General features: G+C 33.1%; 1 protein-coding gene across 1 annotated transcript; it reads left to right on the top strand.

The window, feature by feature from the left end:
- The first annotated feature begins 3,036 nt into the window (after positions 1-3,036).
- LOC133194994 (uncharacterized) lies at positions 3,037-20,997 on the top strand. The gene is made up of 11 exons (XM_061330883.1): positions 3,037-3,111; positions 5,108-5,291; positions 5,526-5,636; positions 5,890-5,962; positions 6,079-6,242; positions 6,384-6,623; positions 6,711-7,283; positions 7,387-7,481; positions 11,174-12,334; positions 12,446-12,467; positions 18,897-20,997. Exons 1-11 carry the CDS (start codon positions 3,037-3,039, stop codon positions 20,135-20,137), a joined length of 3,939 nt encoding a protein of 1,312 aa, XP_061186867.1. The 3' UTR covers positions 20,138-20,997.
- The last annotated feature ends 454 nt before the right edge of the window (positions 20,998-21,451 follow it).

Raw genomic sequence — 21,451 nt, forward strand, 5'->3', positions numbered from 1 at the left:
ATGAATTATATTTGCTATTTTATAGGTCAGCTGAGTCACTTTAGCGACCTATTGCTATTTGTTTTTCTTTGTCCGTCGACGAATTTTGAAAATTTTCAAAAACCGCTACACCATTTTCAACCAACTTTGGTATAGAGCATATATGGGCCAAGGGGAACAAAAATTGTGAATTTCATGCCCCCCCCCCCCAAGTGTAGATCAAGATGATTTGAATCATTCAAATGAGGAGGAGGAGATCGGGAAGTGGTATGGTGGGGCAACAGTAGGGTATCAAATTAAACTATTACATACCAATGTAGTCGCCCGAGTGGTGCAGTGGTTAGAGCGTTTTCTCTAGAGTAGCGGTGTAAGGAGTAGATCCTTACGTCGCGGGTTCGAATCCACTGCGGGACGTGTAGACCGGTCCTTCGGATGAGACCGTATAAACCGAGTTCGAATTCCCGTGTCGCAGTAGGTGCTGGCAGGAAAAGGATCCCTCACTGCTCAATGGCCCTAAGTTCCAAGTATAGGTCAACATTTGCAGCCCTCCACCGACAAGTGGAGACGTCTCCATATAAGTGAAAAATTCTCGAGAGGGACGTGAAACAACAACAACAAAAAAAAAACACACCATGCATAGAAAAAGTATATATTTTATATGCCGATGCTAATTGTAGAGGTTTCTGGTCCGTTTGTCTGTCTGACTGCCAGACTGTTATCTTTTACCCGAGCAATATCTTGCTTACTATTATGAGTCAAAGAGCGATCAAACATTGTCAGTTGATGTATCTCGAAAGGAGAATGTGTCCCAAACACTTAACTACCAGGACCTCGTTTAAGAATTTTAATACTAAACATAGCCAAATCATCTTGGGGGAAGCTGTATCGCAAACCAAATATAGGTAACTTTATTCCAGTGTGCTTACAAATGACAGTGTCACAGCCTCTGACTATGAATATGCATTGTGTAGGTTGTTGGGTGGGACCACAATTGAAATATAGTGGGGTATAACTTAAATATCTTTTTCTGAGGAACAGGAGGGTCAAGGTGACTCAGGTGAGCATTAACACCCATTGGCCTCTTGTTTCTCTTTATGTCACCTGAGTGACTTTGGTTACCTATTGCTATTTATTTTTGTCCGTCATCGTAGGACTGTGTTGCCTTTGGTCCGTCTGTCGTACACTTTTGAGCATTTTCAGTTTTTTTTTTTCTTTAGAGCAATGTATAGCTATAGAAACCAATTTTACTGCATAGAATCTATGTTTAAAGGGAAACAAAAGTTGAGAATTTCATGGTGTTAGCTTCCCTCGAATCTGTGTGGGCAAAAAAAGCATACAATCTTCAAAAATCTATATCAGTACATCTGGAAGTCTAGCAAGGGAATTTTTGGCATGATATTTATGGTTCCTAGCTTCAATTTTAAGGCTCCAGGGTAGGGTGAAATAAAAAAGTGAATTATGTATAATAACTCTTGTTCTTTCTTTATAAACCTCTAGCATGCGTAATGCGTACATAATTGCGCTCAACCTTTTACCAAAAGAGTGAAATGTGTGGTCCTGGATCCGTTATCTAAGTATTGCAGTAAGGCACCGTTGGGAATAGTGGGCGCCACAATATAGCCACAATATAGGAAAGAAGAGGAAAAAATCCTTAAAACTTCTTCTGAAGACCAGCATGGCCAAAGTTACCATAGCATTGTGGCAAATGGTTCTCGTATTCGGAGTTGAGGTATTTAACTTTTCTTTGTCACTGCACCAGAGAAGTTATATATTTACGCAGGAAGAGCAAAAAGATCTTGCTATAAGTGCAAGAATTTAGTTAAAATAGACTGCTTTTGATGAACCATTCCTAGTATATAATACATTGCCTTTTTAAAGTAAAATGTTGATTTCAGCTTAGGAATAAAATATTCATAATGAGAATTTCTTGATTCAATTTCGGAATATGAATGACATCAGGCCAATATCCCTCAAGGCAATTTTCTTTGGAAATACCATTTAAAATTTCCTTCAAATTGTAGGCAGTTAGAATGTTTAAATCATTGAATTGTATTTCTATTCTCTGATTTTTCTTATCAGTAAGATTTATTTTTCTTGTCAGGACATGCAAGGCATATAAAAAAATATCCTTTTTTTATCATGGTTTCATATTTGTATGTCAAGTATTTTGTTCAAATGTTACGCAAATTTAGTACATTGCTCTCCCTTACATTTCTTTTTAATGTTTCATTTCATCCCGGAAAAAATAATCCCCTTATCTTTCATTTCCTTATGCAATGGAACAGCACAGACATATTAATAATTATATACGATTTTATCCGTCCTGTTCTCATAGAGTACATGTTTAAACCCGGAAGAGGGTGAACTAATACAACATCTCAGAAAAACACTAGTGTTTCATTATTATCCTGACTTATCCTTCTTAAGATTTTTGTGTGATTTTGCATGCATGTAAATAACCCCCTAAAAAACTATCAGAGATACAACCAGGCAAGGTAAATATTTACCTTGTTTAAACTTTTATATAAGAATTCACTACAACAGTCCGATCTCCCCTAACTCTAAACTTTGTTAGATTTATAGATTGCCTTCATGAATAGTACAATCGTAGTATAACTACATGTATATACTACTGATTTAGTACTATATTTGCGAGAACTTTATCGAGTAATGAGGCGAAACAGTCTGTATGCATATTTTTCATTCTTGCGTATATTCCTGTTTTTTACAGAATATATGCAGCTAAAACCAACATTCTGGAAAATTTTCTCGCCTATAAATGTCATATCATGACATCGCGAAAATAAGATGACGCAAAAATTTATAGACCTACTGTATTTAATATACGTAAATTATTTTTTTAAAAAACAATCGCAGTACAACGTGGCTTACCAATTAATATCAGCTTTCTTTCGCAACTAAGATTCCGTTTATTCTTGAATAAAATATTTATTCAAATCATTATCAGACATAGGTAATATAACGAATTCATCTTACCATATATATTTTCATTTTGTCAAACAGGAGAATGCATGAAGATAAAATCAGAAGAACACCATGAAAACAGATGGCCTTATATGTATCAGGCTTTTTCTTTTCGCACTGCCTTTGCCATTGTTTGCTATTCCTTTTGTAAGTATTGGGTTATGAAATGTATGTTCATAAAAGAACATGAAAGCATAGTTTTAATCTAAACTTTTTTTGCATTCTAAGCACTTTTGATGATCTTTGAAATATCATCAATAATATGATAAATTTTTATTAATATATACTTCGGGGTTTTGCAAAAATCTTAAAAATTATTGATTATCGTGCTGAAAAAGTAAAATAATGTATAAATTTTAAGTACAAGAGAGACTATGTCCTTCTTTGTCCTTACTTTTGGATGTCTTTAAGAACGATTCAATAGTTCATCATTAAAAAAACTGTTGTTATCTCTATTACAAAAAAAGTATTGGTTCTAAATTACGGGATACACCAAGGCATAGAAAGGTCACAAAATATGCTAAATTCCGAATTTTCCCTTTTTATGCAAATTTTATCAACTTTGAAACACATTCTGTTTTACAAAACACAGGTAACAAGGTTGTCTATAAACCAAATTTATATATGTCTTGCACTAGTGTCAGATGTATCTTGTTTATAAAAAGTTCAGATAGGCAAGCTTGTGCTTTATGTTTCCCGAAGTGGAAAGTATTTCAAATTTGACAAAATTTCGACAGAACTGCATCTTCGGTAGCCATGGGATTCTGATCCGCAACCCTTAAACCTCATTAACCCATGGCTTATGGTGCTGTCGAAAGTCAGCAATGTTTACGTCACATGATCTCAAATCATACCACATATCCATCTATTGCGTCATTGACAGAAATAAGAAGCATATTTAAAAATAAAAGCATTATTAACAAGTAGGTATCGATCGATGGTTATGTGTTAAGTAGGGTGCAAATCTATATCTGCATTAAAGTTCCTGGTCACATTATGTGCATATCTGCTCAAAGTCGGATGACAACATAGCTATTTGTAGAATTGCACGTTATCTAAGGGAACGTTGTTTACTTGAACTTTTCATTTCCGGGACTAAAGAGTCAAGATATATATCGAACGGAAATATCGTAATTTACAAAAGCATTCGCTGATTGGTCGAACAATATCAATTGACTCAAATCAGATTTCGAGAAAAAAAAAATCCCGTACTTTGATAGCACTTTAGGTAATTTTATTTTTTTTTTTTTTTTATCTCTTTTTATTTATTTTTTCTTTTATTTTTGCTGTTTTTAGGAGGGCGAGGGGATAGGCTTGTTTTGTGTTTGTATTGTTTGTTTTTTTTTTTATTTGCCCACCTCGGCTGAAAGCTCAAGTGAACTTTTTTGATCGCTTTTTGTTCTGCAATATATGTGTCTAGCTGTAATCTTTTAATATTTTCGAATTTTTATCCATTACCACTGAGCCAATTACAAGCTAGCAATTGCAACAAAGCATCCTTATGTGAAGTTTGTTCAGATGAAAAGCCACGTCCTTTTTCAATAGGAGATAATTAAGAATGAGTGAAAATGTAGTGGCTACATTTAGAAATCTTCTCAAAAACAACAGGGCCAAAAAATGTTAAAACTACTTACGTGAACGCTTCTTAACATAGTGTAACTTCAGGGGGTTTTTTTTCGATTCATAGTCATTGAGAATATATAGGAGAAATCATTAAAAATCTTCATTTGGGGAACAGCAAGTCCAACATTAATGATATTGACAGGAAAGCATTCTCAAGAAGTATTGATTCAAAAATCATGTCCAACCTGGGGTAGAGCGGGGCCTATTTAAAGATCAGAGTTTAGCATGGGGAGATATTGAAAACAAGTATGAAATTATCTTTTCAAGAACAGCTAGACCATGATAAATTATATGAATAAGCAGGCATGCTCATAAAGAAAAATAGATTTTAATTTTTCAAATTATGTGCTCTAGAGTAAGGTGGAGTCCTATTGGATATCTAGGTTTAGATTGGGACCAAACTATAGAAGATCAAATCTATAGGATATTGTTGGTTGCTATCAATAATTGCTGTAAATTGGATATTTACTTATATTGCACTATACGTTTGTTTTTTTTTCCCCCATTTTGTTGTTTAAAGACACAAAAGTACCGTTTTGAAGTGTATCCTGTCAACAAATGTCCAATGAACAGAAACGAATTTAGCCGGGCATCAGCGAAAAGAAAATGTTTAAACGAAACCAGATTCTTATGTGCTCCTAATAATAACCTTTCATCATTGATTGAATTCTGCACTGACGCCAAAAAGTCCCGATTTCAAGAAGGTATAGGTAGTAATTGAAAATATGAAGACATTTTTGATACAAGCAATATTCACGTGTTACAGAAGATAGTTTTTGTTTTCAAAATATTTGTGATTGAAAGTTCCATTATTTTTAAAAATTTTGGTAAGTTGAACTTTGCATGAAGTTAAAATGTAAACGATCTCATGTATTTCAGAAAAGCATATGATATATAGGATATAAACACTTCAAACAGAATAATAAATAAAACTTTAGGTAACTGTGTAAGACTTGAGGGAACAGGAGATCTGAATCATTACAACTGTGAGGAACGTTTTTTATATGGTTGTCCTAATGTGTCATATATCGATGAAGAAATTTACAATTGTGAGTATGATTTACCTATTCTCACCACATTCTTTTGTTGAAGAAATTCATGTTTTCTCTAATGTAGAGACTACTGATATATATATTTTTTAGAATTATTGTTGATTATAGAAATGAAATACTAATTTGCCAGATGAATGTGATCAAGTGAAAAATACAAAATCTACCCAAACAAGTTAAAGCTAGTTTTAAAAAATGTGAGGACTAATATTTCGCTTCATTTATCGCCACTTACATATTTTTATCATTTTAGACCCTGCATGTTTAATGATTAACCAGAAGGATCACTGCTTTTCTGCCGAGAATCAATGCCCAAATTCTACTGCGTGCGTAATAAATCATTTCTTTTTTCTTCTCATATTGAGTAAAGAATACATTTAAATAGAAAAGTGCTGAAAAAAAGGAGGAAATGTATCTATAAAACAAATATTTGTCTCTTCAGCAATCCGGGGTCGGTTAATGACAAAAACTTAGATATTCACAAGGATGAAACATATGGTGTTGCGTATTTCATAGGAGTTGTGATCGCCTTAGTGCCTGTTGCAGCTCTAATTTTAATAATTGCCTTTGATATAAGAAGAAATAGAGTTTTAGAACGTAGAAAAAGTAAGTTGGCATTTTTCCATCCAGTTATATGGAAAAGGTAAAAACATATATTCAGATCAGAATAATTTGTCGTCAGTTTATTTTCCTGCTTGACAAAAATGAATTAAACAAACTGTAGCGAACGATGTTTTGTCCGTTTAGGAAAATATGAACATCTGGAGGAGCAATGGGAACGTGCATGGAAAAATAAAACTAAAATTAAAGTATACCATTCAATAGGAATATTAGTCGGATGTGCAGGAGCCGGAAAAACAACACTGCTTATGAGACTGCGTAAACGTACATTCAAAGAAATTTTAAACCTGGAAATCAAATCAACAGAGTTAATGGACGTACATGTGGATGAATTTTTCATTGATTCCACATCAAACCATTTAAAGGGTGAGTTCTGCTTAACTATAATTAAATATGTATTTTTTAGACCAAATCCCTGATTTAAGATACTAATATTTTTACTATGTATTACAGTCCAACCACAGCAGAACAGTAGCAAATATTCATATTTTGCGTGTTCAAAGAATTTAGTATGTGATGAAGAGGCAACACAAACTGGTTACAAAGAAGCTAGACCTGCGGATACTAGAGAAGATGTTAATTACGAATCCCAGCCTACTACACAGCCCCAGGAAGAAACGACAATTAACCTCACGCCGACCAAAGACACTTCAAACGATGATATGGAAGAAAGTAGATTTTCAGACTTTGTAGAAGACAAAGAAAATGTTCCTTTAATTAAAACACAAAACAAAGTGCACAGAATTTTTCAGATTAAAACAAAAGATAAGAGCCTTATCACAAACGTTAAATTGGAAAACATAATTGAAGTTGTGAGATCGGTAGAAAAGAACGACTCTGGTAATAAATTTGTAAGCTTCTTCGACTTTGGCGGACAGTTTATTTTTTATGCAAGTCATCAAATTTACATGAGACCAGAAGCCTTTTATATCTTAGTAGTCGATATATCCAAACCATTTGACGAGAGAGTTCACAAGACTGAATCAACTGAAGAAGAAATAGAGTTTGCTTATATGACATACTTTGGTAAAATTTATTTGTATTTTGTTATTTGTGAAACGTTTTTTGCAAACACTTTTTCAACAACCTCTACTTATTTTTAAAAATAATGTATGCTTACTTTTGGTAGAATACTATACTTTCTGGCTGAATTCAATTAATGCTGTTTCGAAGGAAGCACCTGTTATTTTGGTTGCCACACATGCTGATGGGAGATCAGAACATGTAAGTTTTTTTAAATTTTTAATCACAATGTAAATATTGATGAATTAACATACATGGACGTTTAGCTGATGCAATCAACTTCTTGCTCATAAATAATACTGTATCCCAAAACTCAAATATTTTATTGTAACGTTTCCTTCGAAAATTTAAGTACATGTAACATGATTTTTTAATTTGTATACATCTTTTATTGTAAAAAAAAAACATATTAGAAATTCTTGTTATCCAGACACTTTGTTATTACAAACAACATTTTTTACATCGAATTGGCTCAGACGGTGTTGTTTCAATCCCCAAAGTTGTGTTCAAAGAATTTAGTATGTGATGAAGATGCGTGATATTGCAATACTGTAAAATTATTTTAATTCGAGGGGGTCAATGTTCATGGACAAGCGAAATTTTATTGGTTCGTGGGGACGTAATTTCCTGGGTAAATGGTATACAAAGAAGATAAAGAATTTATGTGTAAACAAAATAATTGTTTGTGGGGATGTAAATTGGTGGGTAAGTGTGACACACGAAATCCACGAACATTAATTGGTCCCCACGAACAGTGATTCCACAGTAGATAGTATTAAATTGATTTCGGTTACCTCTTCATTTCTACTTAATATTGATTTTTATTATTTCAACAAGCCATCTGGGATAGCCCCATTTGTACTTAGTACTCATGTAGTAGTCTAGTCATCCTTTATTTAATTGATTTTCTTTATATCTCGACACTTATGTTAAGGTTTCAATTTTGTTATCTTTTGTCACATGTACTTAATTTTGATGTTGGTCAAATTTGGATACATGTACAATTGTTTGGATTTGGTTCCTGCTTATCAAATGTAATTTAGTTCACCTGCTGTTTATTTGGATTTTGGTTACCTCTGGTCGCCTGCATTTTATTTTGATTTGGATTACCTCTGGTTATCTGATATAATTTTGATTCCCTCTGGTAATCTTTTTTTAGATTTGTTTTGGTCACCTCTATTCACTTGTACTTAATTTTGATATGTGTTATTTCTTAGGTCACCTTTGATTACCTCTAGTCACATATACAAAATGTTCATTATGGTTATCTCTGGTCACCATTTATTTAGTTTTGATTACATATAAATTTGAAATTGTTTACCCCTGATCAATTATTATTATATTTATTTTGATAACCTCTAGTCACCTGTAGTTAATTTTGTTCACATCTAATCATACGTACTTGAATTAATATTAATTTTGGTCACCTCTTGTCTTTGTACTTGATATCAATTTAGGTTATTTCTAGTCATTTTTTATAACATTTAATTTTGGTTACTGGTACCTTTGGTCATCCTAAATTAGTACAACAAGTATTTCGAGAACTATTTTTGGTTAAGACGAGGTCCTACTTCACCGCATGAATAACCCTTCTGTCAGGAGTCCTCCTGAATGAAGACGACGTCTTAAAGAAACTAATTTATTAAATAGAGACTGATTTTGTCCAGAAATTCCATTTTAAGGTCACCTGAGTCACTCAGGTGACCTATTGCTATCCGTTTTTGTCTGTCATCGTGCCATGTGCGTTAACATTTGAACATTTTTAGCTTCTTCTCTGAAACCGCTCAACCAATTTCAACCACATTTGGCATATAGCATCTATGGGTAAAGGGGAACAAAATTGTGAATTTCATGGTCCCTGCCCCACTGGGGCCTGAGGGGTGGGTCTAAAACCACCAAAATTAATGCAATCTTTAAAAAATTTTTCTTTACTCCTGGACATCAAGCAGTGTAATTGTTGGCATGATTGTAATAAGCATTGAGCCATCTACCAAAATTGTGAAATTCATGGCCCCAGGGTCAGGGGTTCTGGTGCTAGGGTGGGGCTATATAGAACATATAGTAAAAGTGCATTAATTCTTTGAAAATCTTCTTCTCTGCTCCTGGGTATTAAATAAACAAAGTAAGTATATAGTTATGATGAGCAAGAGTGCCTCTTTCAAAATTGTGAAATTCATGGTCCCAGGGTCAGGGGTTCTGATGTTAGGGCGGGGCTCTATTGATTATTTAGTGAAAATGCATTAATTCTTTGAAAACCTTTTTCTCTGTTCCTGGGTATTAAATAAACTAAGTAAGGACATACATTGTAGTTATGATGAGCAAGAGTGTCTCTTCCAACATTGTGAATTTCATGGCCCCGGGGTCAGGGGTTCCGCTGTTAGGGCGGGGCTCTATTGATTATATAGTGAAAATGCATTAATTCTTTGAAAATCTTCTTTTCTGCTCCTGGGTATTAAATAAACTAAGTACATAGTTATGATGAGCAAGAGTGCCTTTTCTAAAATTGTGAATTTCATGGCCCCTGGGTCAAGGGTTCCGGTGTTAGGGCGGGACTCTAGGGAAAATGCATAAATTCTTTCAAATTTTCTTCTCTGCTCCTGGGTATTTTTCAAAGAAAGGAAGTGCTTGGTTATAATAAGCAAGAATGCCTCTTCCAAAATTGTGAAATTCATAGCCCCAGGGTCGGGGGTTCTGGTGAAGGGGGGGGGGGGCTATTGATTATATTGTGAAAATGCATAATTTCTTTCAAAGTATTTTTTTTCTACTACTGGTTATAAAGCAAAGAAACAAGTGTATAGTTATGATGAGCAAGGGTGCTTATTCCAGAATTGTGAGCTTATGGTAAATGGGTCAGATGTTCTGGTGTAAGGATCGGGCTTATTTATTTAATAATACAGAGATAATGCATTTCTTTAAAAATTTTCCATGCTTCGTGGCATATTTAAGGCAAACAGAGAAAAGTTTTGGACTTGGACTTGGAAATAATAGATAAATAAAATTGAATCAAAAATAACTTATCTTTTTTAATTGTTCTTCAATAGTTCAAAGGTCAAAAGAGGCCAAAGTGAGAAGTAATAATATGGGGTTAAAAAATAGAAGTTTATTACTTGTGTAACAGTTTGCATGATAATAGTGATAAATGGGGGACATATATATACTAGACCAATTTTTTTTATGCAAATCATACTATTTTTCTTGCTTTTGGGCAACAAATCTTCATTTATTAGTTTATGGATCCTTTAAATTGTTGTATTGTACTCAGGTGACCGTTAAGGCCATTGGGCCTCTTGTTTGGTAGAGAGGACATTGTCATCATGTAATAAAGAATATTTTAAAGTTTTAAAAAGATTGGCTACGCGGTTATAAACAATAAATAAAAAGTTTCAATTGTAGAAAGAACAGTTGCTGATTATAATTCATGCGACCTTTCATTAAGCTTTGCCCCAGTCATTTTTCTGAACATTCGTGGAAAAGATTACTCACTATAGATCTACCAATAATAATATGTCACCCGACATCGTTCGGGCAACATAAATGAAAATAGTAAATGTAATAGATATCAATAAAAACAGCTGGAGAAGGGAGAAGGACCTAAGAATTTCTCTCCTTGTATTTAAAATCATAATAATGCAATAGAAATGACAATGAAACAAGATTAAAAAGAGGAAAATGAAAACGGAAACAGAAATAAAAGTGCATATTGAGCCAAAATCTTATCTAAAAGTGTGAAGTTGACAAGATCTGAATAATGTAATTAATGTCTGGGATAATGTATCAAGTATAAACATAGATATTACCAACATTCCATTTGATAGAAAAATAGAGATATAATGATCAGGCAATTTCATCTCTGTGCATAAAAACAAATACCTTATTCTAGAAAATAATTTCAGGATATCGAAACATACTTTGATGAGTTCTGGAAAAGATTAGGTACAAGGAAGGAACTCCGTGCTCATTTATCCCACGATAGGAAGTTTGCAGTTAAATTCCCAAAATCGAAGAATGAACCCCTTGAAAAATTGGATGATATTGAATCGTGTATTGTTAAACTGGTGGAAAATCAGCAACATTGGGGAGATGCAGTACCATCTTCATGGATTTTTTTGGAATATATCATAAAGTACTTGCAACAAAGCTTTAAAGTAATTGAAAAAGAGAAGCTGTGGCTACCAAACAACCAAGTACCGACAGAATTTCAGATGCACAAAGATGAAATGAATGACTTCTTGTTGTTTCTTCATACTGTTTGTTCAGTGTTGTATTTTCCAGAGAAAAATTTGGAAGATGTTGTCATCCTTGATGTACAGTGGTTTGTTGATGCTTTTAGGTATATTTTCACGGATAAGACTTTAGCAAAAAATGATGACTTTTTTGGTGAATTTACAACATTTCGTAAAACCGGCGAATTAAGTGACGAGCTTCTCAAGAAAATGTGGGGGAAAGAAAGTGAAAACGAATCATTTCTGAGTTACAAAGACTATTTACTTCGGTATATGCAGAGATTGGGACTGTTAGCTATTAGGAGTGATAAGGATGGGAAATTGCGGTACTTTGTTCCGTGCATCAACAAACGGATTTTAAACTTAGAAATATTGGGAGAGCTTAAACAATCGTCAATTTTTTGTTTCTCATTTAGTGAGATATCTACATTTGATTTTCATCGCCTCATCATCAGATGTCTTGAGTATTGGAATAGTTTTGTTCATGGTCAAGAAGAGTGTATTTATCACAATGCCGCTTTTTTCCAACACAAACACCACATTATAGCCATTTGTATTTGTGGAAATCATATTCAATTGCAATTGTTTGTTTCCCAAAAAAGTTCGGTAGAGGAAAAAATTCAGTCAGATGTCAGAAGTACGGTTCATTCAATTTTAGAGAACAATTTTAAGAAGGAACATATTTCCGTGGGATATAAGTGTATTAAAAGCAAATTTTGTGATAAAAATGACATGTCATTTTTTGAAGAGGACGCTTTGGAAGACAAATTTTGCCAAACTTGCATACCTTCTCATGAAATTTATGCTGAAGAACTGAGATGGCCTCCAAAGGTAACTGCTAATTTAACCGTACATAAATATGTTACTGATATTACTTTTTTTTATTTAAAAAATAATTTATCCCCAATCAAGATTAAATATCAATGTTTTCCTTTCTTACAGTTTAGAAAATTTGATAGGACAGGTAAGAAATCCACTTATAACTTAAAAAAAAAAATAATGCTTGATATTTGTTTTAACATTTTAGAAAAGTAAAATATAAAACCTTTTTTTATATCACCAGATTCACTCAGGGGACCTATTGCTATCTGTTTTTGTCCTTCGTCGTGCGTTAACATTTGAACAATTTCAGTTTCTTTTCCGTAACCGCCGAAAAGATTTCAACCAATTTTGGCATATAGCATATATGAGCAAAGGGAAACAACAACTCCCCCACCTCCCGAGGTCTGAGGGATGCCACTAAAACCATTAAAGTAAATGAAATATTTAAAAACTTTTCCCCTAAAAAAGCAGCTGAACTGTTGTCATTATAGTATTAGTCTAATTCATAGTCTGAGTCTATTCACCTAGATTGTGAAATTGAGTGCTCCAGAGTTAGGGTTTCTAGAGTTAGTATGGGCGCCAATGATCATATAGTGAAAATATATAAATTCTTTTAAAATCTCATTCCGCCTGTACATTAAGCAGATGAATTTGGTGTATTTTATTATAAGCATCTGAATTGTGAATTTCATGGCCCCTGGATCAGAGGTTCAGGTGTGAGAGTGAGGCTCTGTTGATTATAAAGTGAATTAATTCTTTGATTTTTTTTTCTCTGCTCCTTGATATTTCGCAGATAAACTAAAATCATGGTTATGATGAACACGGATTCTTCTTCAATACATTTAAGGATATCCGATCCTGAGACAGGAAGGATAACTCTTAAATTTATTATTTTATTTAAAAAATCTCAAAATGAAGCTTGAAATTGAGATCTTTTCATTTTCATTTTATCCATCTCAATATGATTCAATGTGCATTGATGTCTTAGAAACAGTCTTGTAAAAAGTTTGAACATTTGTACCCCATAAAGAAAAAAAATAAATTCATTTTTAAAGAAATCAAATTTCCTTTAATCTAGCATTAGATTCCAATGCTTATTAGGAGGATATGAAATTAGACGTGATATGTGATGTCTAGCAATGATAGCAAAAGCTTTTTACGCTATATACATGTATTGCATAAAAATTGAAGTAAATAGAACTAAAAATACTGTATAAGCATAAAAAAGATCCCTGGATACCTATATTTTTATATACTAAAATATATTTGTTGATCAATTTTTAATTAGAAAATGCATCGTTGGTGTTTTTATTCGCATTTCCTGAAAATATATTTGATAATTTTCCCTATATAATATGATGAACTATAATGATGGAATTTGAAGACATAGGTGAATTCATGTTACTCTGTGAAATCAAAGACACTCTTGTGAGCATTTTAAATTACTTAAAAGCTGGTTTTCAGAACCTGAGGATCGGACTACCTTAATTGTGAAATTTTTGGCCACAGACACATGTGTTGGGGGTCTATATAACTAAAATGCATTAATTCTTCGAAAATCTCTGCCACTGAGTATTCAGCAAACAAACTAAGTGCATAGAATTGATAAGGAAAGGAGTTTCCTCCAAAATTGTGTGAATTTTATAGCCCCTTGGTGAGGAGGTCTAGTCTAAGTGTGCCGCTCTGTTGATTCTATAGTTTAAAAAAATTATTTCTTTCAAAATTTTCTCTGCTCCTTTGTATTTAGTGGATAAATTAAGTGCCAAGTTATAATGACCAAAATTAAAAACTTTATAACCTCCTGGGCCAGGGATTCTGGTGTTAGGGCAGGACTATGTTAAATGTTTACTAAAAAAGCATTATTTTTTTGAAAATCTGCTGCTTTCCTCTTGGACGTCTAGGAGACAAAGTCAGTACAATGCGTTATGGGCAAAAATATAATTACCAGATTTGTGAAATTCTGGAGCACTTGGTCAAGTGTTCTGGTGCTGGACAGGGCTCTATTGAACATTTTCGGAATCTCAGACACCTGACATCGCACTACGGACAGCGGACTTGCGAACAAAAGACAACTTACGGGGAGCGTATACAAATACGTTTTAACATTTATCTGAGAATTTTTATTCATTATCTCTGACATCTATTAAAACGAATAAATTGAAAACAATGAAATAGTTAAGAACTGTAGAGATTGGTAGAGATTAAAAGTAGTTTTTTTTTTTACAAACAAAATTTTACAAACAACTAAACTGTCACATTAATTGATCATAATTAAAGTCATATATAGCGGTTTTTTATAAGTTTAGTCTAACTTAAATTAAAAAGATCTAGTTATTTTATTACTTTATATAAAGAGAGGACTTTCCTGTAAATCACACAATTTAAATCACTCGCGTTTCATAGATATTATTAATTTAAAACAATAATTAAACGGTTTATTTACCGACTCCGCATTTAATTAACACACAGTTTAATATCAATTTGACTATGGAAACATGAGGTTCAAGTTCGAAATCAGTAGAAATCTTAATTTGAACGTAAACAACATATATCATGTTTATCTACACTCAATCACGTATTTTTAATTTTAGTTCAGATACGCCATATATATAGCCTTAAATATGTGTATCTTTACATCATATGCAATGGCGGATTGATATGGGTAACGGGAAATGCAACCCCCTCCCTTTGATTTTGGAAGAAATAGAAAAATAATAAATGAGGATTGACAAGAAAAAAATATAAGAAAGGGTAAAAAAAATGGGGGGGGGGGGGAGTTGTGACTGTATACATGGAATTTAAAACGCAGCAGACAATAATAAAACTTCATATTTGATTTATCTTCTTCAGCACAATGAAGACATTCAAAATTTTCGATTTCTCTCGACGGTTAAGCTAAAATAGAAACTAATGATTTTTTTTTTTTTGGGGGGGGGGGGGGGATTCAACAATAAATCGGATATGAAAGAAGAAAATAATTTTGAAAAAAAGACAGAATGAGGAATTAAAATTTGCAAAATTTGATTTGAAAAATCCAAAAGTACATTGCTAAGCTGACTTTATTGAGCGATTTTAAAAACTCAAAATTTAATGAAAGTAAACAATTAAGAAAGATTCCCTCTCCATTTTTAAAAGATAAAATATTTGATATAGATAACACTTGTACGTGCAAAAATTCTGAATTATGTTTAGCATATTTTAAAGTTTAACCATTTCTTGGTTGAACATGAATTCTTGTATATATACATGTACATTTATATTGAATTAAAAGTCCCTGAGACTGCTTTCTGGGACTGCTTTGTTCACTCGTGCGTGAAAAAGGTTCTGAGTGACATGATAGCTCCGCCCCTTGTGTATTTTGAATTTGCAGCTCCCTGTTTTTGTTTAGTTTCCTTTCTGCAAAGAGGTGTTTAAGATAAAAATTAAAAAAAAACAAGTACCGGTACTTCTTACAAAAATTAAATAATTAGAGATAGTTATACATGTAATTACTAAATGTCTTCAGGGATTGTAAATTTACACAATTGTAGTCTAGAATTAATTTTAAAAAATAAAGTAGTTAAAAAGGGAAGTCAGCGGATATTTTTACTTCAATACAGGTGTTTGAAAAAAATTATTTAGGCTTATTAATAAACTAATGCTGTCAAATTATTTATTCAAAGTTTGCATAAGCACTATTTAAAATAAAACACAAACAAAAACAAACAAATTTGTCATTTCAATAAGATATTCAGAGGGACATACTCTACTGGATTTTTTTCTTAATTGAAAAAGCTAATACCATGTTTAAAAAAGAACACTCCATGCTATTTTTTACCGCCCTCAAATAAAACCTAATAATTTGTTAAATAACCAATAAATAAAATTAATCTACCATTCTTCTGTCACATAAACAATGTGGACAATTATTGGGGGATTTATTTATGAATTAGTTTTTAATTTATAAACAAGTTATTAAACGAGTACATTTATATATATTTAAAAAATAAACATTTGAAAATATCGGGAATTGTGACTTATGTCTTATTTGTTTTGTTTGTGTTTACCTGGCCGATTAATAAAAAGCAATAACAATTATATAAAATGGTGTCAACATCTGAGGTTTCAATCGCCTTTGGGCATGGTTAGCAGAAAGTCGTGCATGTTATTTGGGTATCAGTGTTACACATCACTGAACACGCCGGTCAACAATGATACAAATTTCAATCTATTAATTGATTTTGAACATAATCTGACGGTTCCATTCGCGTGATTTACAGATGTACATGTACATTCGAACAATTATATAATAAAACACTTAAAACTGAGAATCTAACGATAATTGAATTGGCAAGTCATTGAAAATAATTATGACTGAAATATAATAATCGGCAATATTTAACAAAGAACTTTTCAAAAGCTCCAATACTTTAGAAAAATGCATTCAGAGTATAGTATGGGAATAGGCCTTGCTCTATGATTATAAGATCTATTTAAAGCTAATTCTGGTAGAAAATAAACAACTTAAGTTTAATTTTCTATATGAAAAATAAAAAAAATATGAAAACCAATATCAATCACAGAAAATAAAGAAACTGATTTATTTTGGTGAAAAATTAATATACCAAATAATTGTGTTTAAATATTCATGTTTTTAATAGGTGTGAACATCCTGTTCGTTCAATTATTATTATTTATTTCTATACGCGTACTGTGATTATCTTAACAGTTCAGAAATGACTGTCGTGTAAGAATTGTAAATATTTGTTGATACCACTCAGAAAGAAATGATCACCAATTTCAACTGCCTTTTATAGTTACATTGTTTATTGGTAAACTCATTCTGAGTAAGCTCCGCCCATTAAATTAATTAACCCCGCCCACTGCGACTGCTTTCTGGGACTGCTTGGACTGCTGGGACCGCTGTGGGACTGCTCTGGGACTGCTCTGGGACCGCTGTGGGACTGCTTTAGCAGTCCCAGAAAGCAGTCCCCGGGACTGCTCTGGGACTGCTTTGTGTCAGGTTGGGTCTGGTTGGTACTGTAGTTACAAATTCTTTATTAAAATACATCGATGCAATAATGTTTATACGTTTATATTAAAAAGTCTATCTTTCAAAATCCAAGAATGAAGAAAAATTCCTGGACCCCCAGCAAGGCTTTAAATTCAAATTTTCCCTGTACCCAGTGGAAACCTCAAGCAGGTGACCTCAGATCCCACATAGGAATCCTGACTAATTTGCATCACACTTTTCCCGGCTATTCCAACGAGGATGTAACTGTTCAGTCTTTATTTTCATGTTAGGTGTAACATGTTTATAAATTAAAGTTTTAAGATCAGTAGCTATATGTCAAAGCCCAGTGCTTGTGCCCCCCCCCCCCTTTAAAATATCTGGATCAGCACATGATATTTGGATTACGAAATAGGCTGTATGTGATATGTTATTCACGTTCAAGACACTGATAATATGTTATTGCCCAAAGTTAATACTTCCCGAGAAAGTACTTTTTTTAAAATTAAATGTTGTATGTCCACAAACAATTCCTTAAACAAAATTTATTATATAATATAATTTACAGTGACACCATAACTTACTTTGACAGATTTTTTTTCTTATTTAAAGATCATGCGCTCATTAAGGTATCTATATTAAGATGCAAGTCCTTTACATTTTCTTAGTTCTTGGAGATTCCTGCTTTTTATTTGTTGTTTGGAAAATGGTGCCACTGGAATAAAACAATCAAATAATCTCTCGGGAAAGGGGGCAAATCATTATTTTAGGAAAAGTTGGTGGAAACCTCTTCTCTCTCTATACCACGTGCATGTATACACCTGTACACTGTAGAGTAGTGTTAATCATACATATAAGAACGAAATGTGATTATCGAGTACAATTAATCAAGACTACAAAATTTATTTATATTATTCACTTTTTGACACGTTCCCTTATGTGAAAAGTCCGCTGTCTGAAGTCAACTGTCGGGTGTCTGAGATTCCGAAAATGTTCAGTAATCTGTTTTCTTCTGAGAGAAGTTATTCCTCTTTCCTATTCACCTATGCTCTTTATTCACTGTGAATAATGTAATTGAAATGACAATTGAATAAGATATTTTTTTTAAAAAATATATACCATTAATACAGAAAGTACGTTCAGAGTTTTTAAGGTCAACTAGACTTCTAAATATGGATAAATAAAAATGAAACAAAAATACCTTATCTTTGTACATTAATTGTTTTTCAAAGAACAAGAGAGACCAATGTGAGAAGGAATGAAATGGATTTAAAATATGTGCTCAAGCACTTTTGTTTTATTTAGTTTACACGGTGATAGTGATGGAGCCAAATAAAAGAGAGTACATGTAAATAAATCTACTTGCTTCAGGGTAATAAGCTAATTATTTTGTTGATCCCTGATCATCATATTCTTCTTTCTTTTAGACAGTAAATCTTCATCTTTCTGTTTATATTGTTTTATTTGTCTATGGATCATTTATAATGTTGTATTATACTCAGGTGACCCCGTATAACAATAATGTTCTTAATTATTGCACTGTAAAAATAAAATCATACAAAACAAAAATTTATTTTGAAGTTTCAGAAATACACAAATTCAGGGGGGAGAATGCAAGATTGTTAAATGGTATTCATGGGGCATGTCGCGAAGGACTTGTCAGAAACTTCACATTCTTCCTGGATAAAGAATTAAAAGATAAGGTTGACCTTTTGAGTAAACATGATCCAGAGGGTTTTAACGCTTTACATGCTGCAGCCTTTGGAGGGAATACTAGTATTTTCCAAAGACTGATCGAAAAAGGGATGGATATTAAACAGCAGACAACTCAAGGTCAATTTTCCGTTCTCCACATTGCTATTCAACAAGGAAACACTGAATTGTGTGAGAAGATTTTAAAACGGGATGAAGAAAATAGAGAATTGGTAAATCTTCAAAATTTTGAAGGGGAAAATGCTATTCATTTTGCTGCAAGGTATGGCAATTTGAAGCTTCTTTCATATTTTCATGAACATAAATATGACATGGAAGAAACAAATAAAAACAAAGAAAATATTCTCCATATTGTATGTAAAAATAAGCAACTTGATGCATGCAAACTTATCCTCGGTAAACTGCCTGATTTGATGGAAACATTAAGTGAATATGATTGGAGACCGATTCATTACTGTGCTGAGAGTGGACATTGTGAGATTTTTAAGCAACTCTCAAGTCGTGGTGCAAATCTTGAGGCTGTTTCAACTAAGAAACGAACAATTCTTCATATTGCTTGCAATGCTGGAAATCTAAACATGTGCCAATCGATTCTTGAGGAAGTGCCAAAGTTGATTTCGTACATTGATAAAAAAGGTCGTCATGCAGGGCATTTTACTGCAAGAAGTGGTAACGTTGATTTGTTAAAGCTTTTAAGAAAGAAGAGGCTTGATATTGAAGCTGAAGCAAGCGATGGCTTAACAATATTACATTTAGCATGCCTAGAAAAACATGTGCAAATGTGCGAATACATACTCGCTGAATTTGAAGATATGGTTGGTAAATTAACGGATACTGGATTAAATGCTGCACATTTTACATGCATAGTTTGCAGAGAAGAACAACTGGATCAGAGTATGCAATTACGGGCAAAAAAGATAGTATCCATGTTGGAAAAACACGATGCAGATTTGTTGAAGCAGGTGACAAAAAACAGAAATTCGGTTTTGACATTGGCCCATTCGAATAAGCTAGATATGCTTTATAATTATTTAATGAAGGAATTCGATGATCTTCCAAAGCTGCCTGACACTATAACTTTAGAGGAAGCAGCTGAAGTGAGGAAGTAATGAGGATATTTAGAGTTATAACGGTTTTACACAGTCATAACAATTATGTAATTTGGAGAATTTGTTTTACAGGTTACTTCCGCTTTTCATTTCCTAATTCTCCTTAAAGCTCGCACCACACTAAACTTGTATACTGAACTACCTATCCCATCCTTAAAAATAGATAAACCGCTTGTGATCGAAGTTTTAATGTGAAACTTTTAACAAATAATTCTCCAATTTGATCTTAGTTTGAATATAAACAGTCCCTAATTCGCCATCTGGTCTGTGCCCCGCGCACAGAAAGTTCATATCAATCTCAGATAGGAATATAAGTCTTTTCCAGGCAGTAAAAGCCAGTCCGAAGTCAAATAAAGCCCGTTCTTAACTAAATCTAACTCATATTCAATACGTCCAATCCAGTTATTATTAGTTCGCAACTCGTTCTAACTACTTTTTTAACCCGACTACTCCGATCAGAGACTGTTCACCTCTTCCTTATCCCGTTCTTAGTGCGATTGAACGCACTTGTGCAGTGAGTGTGCAATCCCAGCTCCTCTATTGCCATTCCTATTTCTTGCTCAAAGTTTGAAACTGCAAACTACGTTTATTATGCTTCTACAGAGATGAAAATGCGGAAAGAGCAACACAAGGATCGCCATGCTGCGGCTCCACTGGAAGCCAACCAGATCATGCAGGCCGGGCTCTAAATGGCGACTTATTTAGTCGCCATGGCGCCTAAAATTTTTGATTGGCGACTAAAATTTCTCTATAAGTTGCCAAATTGGCGACCATTTCAAATTGACTTGTCGATTGTCGAATTCAGGAACTATAACATTTTCAACATTTTTTTTTAAGAGGAGAAAAGAAAATGTCTTCTTTTCTTTGTCACCTTGTTTTTTTTTTTTTTTTTTTTTTTTTTTTTTTTTTTTTTTTTTTTTTTTTTAGTAACGCACGTGCGAACGAAATTTGGCATCGTGTCAGTGCATACAGAGATAAGGTAGTCCAGATAAGACTATAGAAGTCCCAGGTAATTGTTGGCTTCAGAAGATCGACAATTGAGGAACGCAATATTTGAGTAAATTGGACGGGGTGATGTGGTCAATTGTTTGTCATTTAAATTTTCATTAATTAGAGATATCGCTTGGATATTAATGTTAAGTCGTACCTGTACGAACAAACATAAAATGAAAATCATGTAAACAATTTTAATTGATGTTATTAAAGTTTTTACAAAATATTTCATGAGAACCAAGTTTCTTAAAAAGAAATGGAGGCCTTAAACTTTAAGAATATATTACCATCGTCGCACACCACGACTGAAATGTACGATCC

This window comes from Saccostrea echinata, unplaced genomic scaffold, assembly GCF_033153115.1.
Source record: "Saccostrea echinata isolate AGI-Se365-2 ecotype Australia unplaced genomic scaffold, CSIRO_AGI_Sech_v1 ptg000029l, whole genome shotgun sequence".
NCBI lineage: Eukaryota > Metazoa > Mollusca > Bivalvia > Ostreida > Ostreidae > Saccostrea > Saccostrea echinata.